This window comes from Trifolium pratense, linkage group LG5 (assembly GCF_020283565.1).
Source record: "Trifolium pratense cultivar HEN17-A07 linkage group LG5, ARS_RC_1.1, whole genome shotgun sequence".
NCBI classification, from domain to species: domain Eukaryota; kingdom Viridiplantae; phylum Streptophyta; class Magnoliopsida; order Fabales; family Fabaceae; genus Trifolium; species Trifolium pratense.
The window spans coordinates 5597114-5607675 of NC_060063.1; the positions used below are offsets into that span (position 1 = coordinate 5597114).

Below are 10562 nucleotides of genomic sequence, written 5' to 3' on the forward strand. Positions count from 1 at the left end.
CTATTGTCATCCCTGTTTCGAATGAAGTACCATCCGCTCAAGGAGCTCGCGCCAGCACCGAGCCGAATACCTCGGAGATTGTTCAGCCTACTCAGACCCCACCAACGCTTGAGGCTGATCAAGGAGATAAGTATAAGGCCTTAGAAGAAAGGTTGAAGGCTATTGAAGGTGTTAGTGCCTTCGGGTTTGATGCTTCAAACATGTGCTTAGTTCCAGATGTGGTGGTCCCACCAAAGTTCAAAGCCCCAGATTTTGATAAGTACAAGGGCACTGGCTGTCCAAAAATCCACATCAAGAGGTTCTATACCAAGATGGCTGCTCATGCTTCGAATGAAAAACTGCTCATTCACATCTTCCAAGACAGTTTAAGTGGAGCTTCACTTGATTGGTACATGCAATCAGGGGCGGAGGAGCTTGTGGGCTGGACAGGGCCACGGCCCGCCCCAGCTTTTTTTTTTTTTATAGTGAGCAATTACAATTATACCCTTAGCTAATTTTTTGGTTTTCCTCCCACACATCAAACTACCACACGCAAGAAACACAGAACAGAGTATGTATTGCGATTGCGAACAACCCAACGGCAAACTACATCACGTCGACACACCACCTCCACCGCCCTGAGCACCACCGCACCACCACCACCATTGACCGCACCTCCACATCACGTCAATCACTCCACCGTACTTCTCAGATTAAGGTATGAATCTCAATTGCAAAACCCTTTTCCTCTCTCAAATTTTGGCTCTGTTTTAGATAGATATGAAATAATACTTGGATTGTTGTGTTTCAGTTTTTTCTTGAATGTTATTGCTCTTGCTCAATACTCTTCCAATACTTCCTTATTTTGTTGTTGTTTGTTTCAATTTTAGGGTTTTCATTGATTTTATTGTTTTTGTTAATGTCATGTTATTAAACTCTGTTTTGTGTTTGTTAGTTACAAGTAGGGATGGGAAAAAAAAACCATAAACCAAACTGAACTGGAGAACTAAACTGAACCAAACCAATTTTAGACTAAACTGGTAAACTGATAAACAACATAAACTGGTAAACTGAACTGGAATTTCAGTTAAGTTTATGATTGTACAGAAAACAATTTGGTGTGGTTTGAAGAACTGTGTTTCCAGTTCAGTTGGGTTCAGCTGCAGTTTCTCTCTTGAACTGAACCATGCCCACCCCTAGTTACAAGTTTGTCTATTGTTTCTGTTGTTTCTAAATTAGTTTGTTACTTTGTTTTTTATTGTTTATATTGTAGTATTTATTGTTATTGTTTGTTGATTTGCAATAGAAAATTGAAGATGAAAGTTAGAAAAATTGACTCTTTTTTTAAGAGAAGAACTTGTGAAGATGAAAGAGAGGAAGAAATTAGAACTCGAACTCCTACAACTGAACCAGTTAATGATCCGAGAATTGAAATTGAAGAAATTATAACTATTGCATCTGAACCCGTTAATGTTCCAAGAACTGAAGAATTTACGGATACGGTTGATATGTTGCATTCTTTAGAACGCGATCCTGGAAAGCGTCCTCCAATTTGGCGATATCCACCAAATCAACAAGATGAAATAAGAAGAGCTTATCTAAATTGGGGTCCATATCAAATTCGTCTAGAAAACTATCCATTATCTGGTCAAGAGAGTCATCCAAGACGTTTTCAACACTCTTGGTTTAGTTTATTTCCCTCATGGCTAGAATATTCACCTTCAAAAGATGCTGCATATTGCTTGTCGTGTTATCTTTTTAACAAAGGATCGAGTGGACATCCATTATCAGATGTATTCGTTACCGGTGGTTTTAATGCTTGGAAGAGAGTTAGAGAAGGAAAGCGTTGTTCCTTTCTTAAGCATATAGGAAAGGATCCTTGCTCATCACACAACAATGCAATGAAAGCTTGTGAAGACTTGTTGAATCAAGAGGCACATATTAGGAATCTTATTGAAGGGCAAAACTCAGATGAAATTATCAAGAATCGTTTACGTCTCAAGGCTTCAATTGACGCGGTTCGTTGGTTAACATTTCAAGCTTGTGCCTTTAGGGGTCATGACGAATCTAGTAAGTCAAGAAATCAAGGTAATTTTCTTGAGTTGTTAAAATTGTTGGCATCGTACAATGTTGAAGTTGCAAAAGTTATATTGAAAAATGCTCCAAAGCATGCCAAATACACTTCACCTCAAATTCAAAAGGAGCTCATGAGTGTTCTTGCTAAAGGGGTGAGAAAACATATTCGTGAAGAAATTGGTGATGCCAAATTTTGTATCATTGTTGATGAAGCTCGCGATGAATCAAAAAAGGAACAAATGTCTCTTGTGTTAAGATTTGTTGATAGAGTCGGTTAAATACAAGAACGGTTTTTTGATGTTGCACATGTTAATGACACTGCATCTTTAACTCTTAAGGAAAAGATATGTGTTATACTTTCTAGGCATAACCTTGATGTTTCTAACATTCGTGGTCAAGGGTATGATGGTGCTAGCAATATGAGAGGACAATGGAATGGTTTACAATCACTCTTTATGAAGGATTGTCCTTTCGCATACTATGTCCATTGTTTTGCCCATCGATTGCAGCTTGCCTTGGTTTCAGCATCAAGAGATCTCAAACCAATTCATAGATTCTTTGATAAGCTGACTATGATTATCAATGTTGTTACATCTTCTACTAAGCGCCATGATGAGTTACAAGCTGCCCAAGTAACAGAAAATCAATATATGGTGGATATTAAAGAGATTATGACTGGTAAAGGGGCAAATCAAATTGGAACTTTGAACCGGCCTGGAGATACTCGTTGGGGATCACATTTTAGGTCTATTTGTAGTGTGATAAATATGTATGAAGCAACTTGTCATGTTTTAAAAAAACTTCAAAAAGAGAGTAAAAGTTGGACAACATCTGGGGATGCTAATAGTTCTTACAATTATTTGAAAGAATTTGATTTTGTATTGATCTTATTCATGATGAAAGCAATTATGGGTGTAACTGATGTTCTTTGTCAAGCCTTACAAAAACAAGATCAAGATGTTGTTAATGCCATGGATTTGGTTCGTTCAACAAAGCTTGTTATTCAAGACTTAAGAGATGATGGGTGGGATGACTTGCTTTCTACTGTGACTTCTTTTTGTCAAAGACATGAAATTGAGATCCCTGATCTCCATGATGTTCATTCAACAACAAGATTTGGTCGCTCTCGTCTTGAAGAAAATCAGGTGACAATTGAACATTATTTTAGAGTTGAAATATTTTTTACTACCATTGACAAACAATTGCAAGAGTTGAATAGTAGATTTAGTGAGCAATCAATGGAATTATTAACTCTAAGTTGTGCTTTGACTCCTAAGAACAATTACAAAACTTTTAAGGTTGAAACTATTTGCACTTTAGTTGAAAAATATTATCCCATGGACTTCAATGAACAAGAACAGCTTCTTTTGCGCTATCAACTTCAACATTTCATTGTTGATGCTCGTCAATCTTCACATTTGAAGAACTTATCAACAATTCAAGAATTATGCTCACGTTTGGTTGAAACTGAAAAGGCGACTATTTACTTCTTGATTGATAGACTACTACGTCTTATCTTGACTCTTCCGGTTTCTACAGCCACAACTGAAAGATCCTTTTCAGCAATGAAAATTATCAAGAATAAGTTGAGAAACAAGATGAACTCTGATTTTCTAGCAGATAGCATGTCGGTTTATATTGAAAGGGAAATTGCTGCAAGTATCGATTCAGAGACTATTATTGATGCTTTCAAGGCTATTGGAACGCGTAATGCATCGTTTTAAGGTATTTTAAATCATGTAGTTTAATTTTTTGGATGATGAACTTTGTCCTTATTACAACTTAATTTTTTGGTATATAATATAATATGCATTTTGGATTTACAATTCTTTTTTTTTTTGTTTTACGGCCCCCCCCACTATTTTTGGCTAGCTCCGCCACTGCATGCAATTAGAAAGAGCTCAGATCAAAACTTGGAAAGATCTTGTGGATGCTTTCCTTACTCAATACAGTTACAATCTGAATATTGCTCCCAACCGCATGCAACTACAAAACCTGTCTCAAAGGAGTAATGAAGCATTCAAGGAATATGCCCAGCGTTGGAGGGAGTTGGCCGCTCAAGTCCAACCTCCCTTGATGGATCGCGAATTGGTAGACACTTTCATGAGCACTCTGCAAGGACCCTACTATGAAAAAATGATAGGGAGTATTTCATCCAATTTCGCAGATTTGGTAATCATAGGAGAGCGTGTGGAAGCAGGAATTAAGAATGGAAAGATTCAGAAGTTCACTAAGGATCAGACTGGTGGAAGGAGGTCCTTCAATGCGAATCCAAGGAAGAAGGAGGAGGAAACTAATGCCATCACCACAAGTGCACCAGCTCAAATATCATACTCGGCAATGGTTCCTCCACAACCACAACAAAGGAACCAATCTAATGGCCGAAACAACTTTGAAAAGAGGGTTGTGCAATTAGACCGTGTGCCTGTGCCATACGGTCAAATCCTCCCTTATCTGCTACAAAAAGGGATGATAGAGCTAAAGCAGCTTCCACCGGTAGTACCTCCTTACCCAGCTCATTTTAAGAGTGATGTCAAGTGCGATTACCACTCTGGGGCACTTGGACATACTATTGAAAATTGCAAAGCCTTTAAGTACAAGGTACAAGAGTTGATTGATCAGAAGCTGTTAACCTTTAAGGAGGAGGGACCCAATGTGAAGACCAATCCGCTGCCTGGCCATGCTGGCCCATCTGTGAATGCTGTGGAGGATGATGGAGGAATTCAATTGATAGATGAAGTTTCTAAGATCCGAACTCCACTAGCAATAGTTAGAGAAAAGCTAATTGGTTATGAAGAATTCGAGATGATGCACTCTGACTGTGAAGAGTGTACAAGGAAACCTGAGAATTGTAAGAAGATGAGGATGTGTTTACAACAGTTGATGGATCAAGGCTTGGTCCAGATTGGCTACTCAGTAGTAAACCCCGTCATTGCGGCATTAGAGGACTTCACGCCAATTGAGATCCCATTCAAAGGGGCCCCTATACTAAATAAGGAGGTCCACCCACTAGTCTTCAGGGTGCCTAAGTCTTTTCCATTCGAGAGCACTCAAAAGGTACCATGGAATTATCAACCTACTGTTTCCATGGGCCAAGAGCAAGTAACACTTGAAAATCCCTCCGTTGACAGCATTGTGGGGATAGGAGGGATGACAAGAAGTGGGAGGATCTTTTCTCATGATCAGTCAAGCAAGGTTATTGAGAAGCCCCTGTTGGATCTAGCTAAAGGGAAGCATGTAGAAGAGATGGGTAAAGAGCAGCCCCATAAGGTGGCACCTAAAGGGGATGCCGAAGAATTTTTAAAGATCATTCGCAAGAGTGATTATCAAGTGGTTGATCAGTTAGGGCAAACTCCGTCTAAAATCTCTATGCTATCATTATTGCTATCCTCAGAAATCCATAGGAATGCCTTAATGAAAGTGTTGGGAGAAGCCCATGTTGAGAAAGACGTCACCGTGAATCAATTTGACGGGATAATAGCCAACATCGCTTCAAGCAGATATCTCGGGTTTAATGATGAAGAATTACCAGCCAAAGGTTGTGACCACAACAAGGCATTGTATATATCTGTCAAGTGTTTGGGCAACATCTTGTCCAAAGTATTGATAGATAATGGTTCGTCCCTGAATGTCATGCCCAAGAGGACCTTCGATAAGTTAAACAGCGAAGGGGCAGTAATGAGGCCTAGCACACTTGTTGTCAAAGCCTTCGATGGCTCGGAAAGGACGGTCATGGGAGAGATAGACCTTCCAGTTTTGGTTGGTCCCCAGCTCTTCACAATCACTTTCCAAGTCATGGATATTAATCCTGCTTATAGTTGCCTCCTTGGAAGACCATGGATTCATTCGGCTGGTGTTGTCACATCCACCCTACATCAAAAGCTCAAGTTCATGTCCAACGGCAAGATCATCATAGTATCCAGTCAAGAGGATATTATGGTGAGTCATTTGTCCGCCTTTCAGTACATTGAGGAAGATGAGCAAGCAGTGGAAATTCCGTTTCATGCTCTGGAGGTCGCAACTGTCACCATGAAGCGAAAGAAGAAAGCTAAACCTGCCTTCACTTCATGGCAAGCAATGAAGGAAGCATTGGACGAAGCAAGTTTAGAGGGTTGGGGGAAGGTGCCTGTGGTTCAAGAAAAGAAGGATCGCTTTGGGCTAGGATATCGACCATCAACAAAGGGATCGACCAGTTCTAACTACAAGGGTGGTCGTTCCCTCCAAGAAATGTTTCGCAGTGCGGGGTTCAACAACAAAGAGCAAGTGAACATGATTGGGGATAATGAGGAAGATGCACCTAACCTAGTGCGCAGCTGTGCTAATGAAGAGCCCCTCAACAATTGGAAGGCCGAGGAGATTTCTGAAGTTTCTTTTAAGTAATATGCCTGTTCTTCTTAAGAAAATGAAAATACATTTGCTCTGCCCAAGGCAAATGAATATCTTTTAAAGGGCCCCTCTTGTTTTAAAAGTTTATCATGAATAAAAGTGCATTTTATGTTGAATAAGAACTTTTTGTTTTTCGCTCCATGTTTTTCAAAATGACAACTCTTTTCTAAAAAAAAAAGAAGACTTTTACAGTTTAAGCTTTTGTTCAGTTTGCATTGTTTCCTAAAAAATGAAAACATCCTCATGCAGATCCATAGAAATACCCGTTGAAACCTACCCCGCTAGTTTCCCTTTTGACTTCGAACATCCGGTAAACCAAGCCGAAGGAGTTGACGAGGATGATTGTGAACTTCCTGAAGGACTAGCTCGCCTGTTGAAACAAGAAGAAAAGGCCATTCAGCCGCATCAAGAGCAAGTTGAGACAATCAACTTGGGGAGCGAGTCAGATGTAAAAGACGTCAAAGTAGGGGCATCATTGCAAGAAGATGTGAAGAAGGATTTGGTCAGTTTGTTGCAAGAATACGTCGATGTGTTTGCTTGGTCTTATCAAGATATGCCAGGATTGGATACCGACATAGTTGTGCACAAGCTCCCACTCAAGCCTGAATGTGCACCTGTAAAACAGAAGATGAGAAGAACAAGACCTGATATGGCTCTCAAGATCAAAGAAGAAGTGAAGAAGCAATTTGATGCAGGATTTCTAACTGTGGCCAAGTACCCGCAATGGGTTGCCAACATTGTACCTGTCCCAAAGAAGGATGGCAAGGTACGAATGTGTGTGGATTACCGAGACTTGAACCGAGCAAGTCCAAAGGATGACTTCCCGTTGCCCCACATAGATGTGTTGGTGGATAATACCGCTCAGTCCTCAGTGTTTTCTTTCATGGATGGTTTCTCCGGATATAATCGGATCAAGATGAATCCTGAAGATATGGAAAAAACTACTTTCATTACTCCGTGGGGGACTTTCTGCTACAAAGTCATGCCTTTTGGTTTGAAGAATGCTGGAGCAACATATCAAAGAGCGATGGTGACCCTCTTTCATGATATGATTCACAAGGAGATAGAGGTGTACGTGGATGATATGATTGCCAAGTCTCAAGGAGAAGAAGAGCACCTGGTCCACCTGCGTAAGTTGTTCGCACGTTTAAGGAAGTTCAGATTGCGACTGAATCCTAACAAATGTACATTCGGGGTCAGATCAGGAAAACTGTTAGGGTTCATAGTCAGCCAAAGAGGAATTGAGGTAGACCCAGATAAGGTTAAGGCTATACAAGAAATGCCTGCGCCCAAATCTGAAAAGGAGGTGCGTGGTTTCTTGGGAAGACTGAATTACATCGCCCGCTTTATCTCGCATCTCACATCTACCTGTGAACCAATCTTCAAGTTATTAAGGAAGGATCAAGCTGTTGAATGGAATGACGACTGTCAAAAGGCATTTGATAAGATCAAGGAATATCTGCAAGAGCCGCCCATTCTGATTCCACCTGTGCCCGGTAGGCCGCTCTTAATGTACATGACTGTGCTTGAAGATTCAATGGGTTGTGTGTTGGGTCAACAAGATGAAACCGGTAAAAAGGAGCATGCTATCTATTTCCTAAGCAAGAAGTTCACAGATTGTGAATCAAGGTACACTACGCATTTGATTTCCAAGATGGATCCTATCAAGTACATCTTTGAAAAACCTGCCGTTACCGGAAAGATTGCGCGCTGGCAGATGTTGCTGTCTGAGTACGATATCCAGTATGTCGCTCAAAAGGCAATCAAAGGAAGTGTGTTGGCGGAGTATCTTGCTCACCAACCTCTAGAAGAGCATCAGCCGGTTCCATCCGATTTTCCTGATGAAGATGTCATGATCTTAGAGAAAGTTATAGGAGATGAAGAAGGGCCCGAACCAGGCGCACGTTGGAAACTAGTCTTCGATGGAGCTTCCAATGCCATGGGGCACGGAGTCGGGGCAGTTTTGATATCACCAAGAGGTGGGTATAGACCTCTTGCAGCCAGATTGTGCTTTGAGTGTACAAACAACATAGCAGAATATGAAGCCTGCATCATGGGTCTCGAGGCAGCCATCGATCTAAGGATCAAAATCTTAGAAGTATATGGAGACTCAGCGTTAGTCATCTGTCAAGTAAAAGGAGAATGGGAAGCACGGCACCCAAAGATAATCCCATATTGCACTCAAGTCAAGAAGCTAACAGAGTACTTCGATGAGATCACTTTCCATCACATTCCAAGGGAAGAGAATCAGGTGGCCGATGCTTTAGCTACGTTATCTTCAATGTACAAAGTAAGGTTCCACAACGAAGCACCTCTCATAATATTGGAACGTAAGGATGAACCAGCTGTGTGCACAGTGGCTTCAAAGGAATATGATGACAAACCATGGTTCCATGATATCAAGCGATATTTGGAAAAACAAGAGTATCCCGAAGGTGCGTCAATCAGTGACAGAAAGACATTGAGAAGGTTGGCCACACAGTTCTTCTTAGATGGGGAAGTACTCTACAAAAGAAACTATGACATGGTGTTGCTTAGATGTGTAGACCGACAAGAAGCGGATCATCTTCTGGCAGAAATCCATGCAGGAACTTTCGGGACTCACGCCAATGGGCATGCAATGGCAAGAAAGATCTTGAGGGCAGGGTATTATTGGCTGACCATGGAAGCAGACTGCTACCGTTATGTCAAAACATGTCATAAGTGCCAAATATATGCCGACAAGGTGCATGTGCCACCAAACCCGTTGAATGTGTTAACGGCACCTTGGCCGTTCTCTATGTGGGGCATTGATGTAATTGGAATGATTGAGCCGAAAGCTTCTAACGGACACAGGTTCATCTTGGTCGCTATTGATTACTTCACCAAATGGGTTGAAGCAGCTTCATATGCGAATGTGACACAACAAGTAGTAGCCCGATTCATCAAGAAAGAAATAATCTGTCGTTACGGGATTCCTAACAAAATTATCACAGATAATGGGTCAAACCTAAACAACAAGTTAGTGAAAGAATTATGCGATGGTTTCAAGATTGAACACCATAACTCTTCGCCGTACCGACCACAGATGAACGGCGCCGTGGAAGCAGCCAACAAGAATATCAAGAGGATTATTCAGAAGATGGTCAAGACGTATAAAGATTGGCATGAGATGCTCCCGTATGCATTGCATGGATATAGGACGACCATCCGTACCTCAACCGGGGCAACCCCTTTCTCTCTAGTATATGGCATGGAGGCAGTACTTCCCGTCGAGGTGGAAATCCCTTCATTGAGAGTGTTGATGGAGACCAAACTAGAAGAGGCGGAGTGGGCCCAAACAAGGTTTGACCAGTTGAATCTCATAGAGGAAAAGCGCTTAACGGCACTCTGCTATGGTCAGCTGTATCAACAACGACGCAAGAAGGCCTTTGACAAGAAAGTGCGCCCCCGTGAGTTTCGAGAAGGCGAGCTAGTATTGAAGAAGATCTTGCCCATCCACAAAGATTCCCGAGGCAAATGGACCCCTAACTATGAGGGACCATACGTGGTGAAGAAAGCATTTTCAGGAGGAGCCTTAATCCTCGCCACTATGGATGAAGAAGAATTTCCACTCCCAGTGAATGCTGACGCGGTCAAGAAGTATTATGCCTAAGAAAAAAAGAGAAATAAAAATAAAGGCTCGCTAGATTGAAAACCCGAAAGGGCAATCTAGGCAATAGAGAGCGTCCCGGTAGACTGAAAACCTGAAAGGGCAGTCTAGGCAAAAATTAGGGACACCAAAAAAGGAAATGTAATCCCGGTGGATTGAAAACCCGAAAGGGCGATCCAGGCAAAAGTTAGGGATATGTAAAAAAAAAAAAAAAAAAAAGGGCAAAAGACCCGAGGCGTCAGCATTGTAGTAGAAGGCTCAAGTGGAAGTGATCAGTCTAATTGTCAGCTTCAAGGTTAAAGTTTGTGTATGTTGGAAGTCACGAGGGAAACGGCGGAGGAGGTGTTGTTGACCTTTTGTTTTTGTTGCCATTCCCAAAATTAGTAATCTCCTCTTATAGGAATTGCTTTCCTATGTATTGACACCCATTCGAGGGTCAATATTTCATCAATAAAATCCCTTTTGTCTATTTGTTTTATGTCTTGTTTCT

The 10562-nt window shown here is 41.3% G+C and overlaps 1 protein-coding gene and 1 pseudogene across 1 annotated transcript; both read left to right on the forward strand.

Moving 5' to 3' along the window:
* The first annotated feature begins 545 nt into the window (after nt 1-545).
* Nucleotides 546-3779, forward strand: LOC123887043 (annotated as a pseudogene).
* Nucleotides 3780-3939: 160 nt separating this feature from the next.
* LOC123885920 lies at nt 3940-10291 on the forward strand. Its single transcript, XM_045935257.1, has 2 exons — nt 3940-6432; nt 6668-10291. Exons 1-2 carry the CDS (start codon nt 3940-3942, stop codon nt 10073-10075), a joined length of 5901 nt encoding a protein of 1966 aa, XP_045791213.1. The 3' UTR covers nt 10076-10291.
* The last annotated feature ends 271 nt before the right edge of the window (nt 10292-10562 follow it).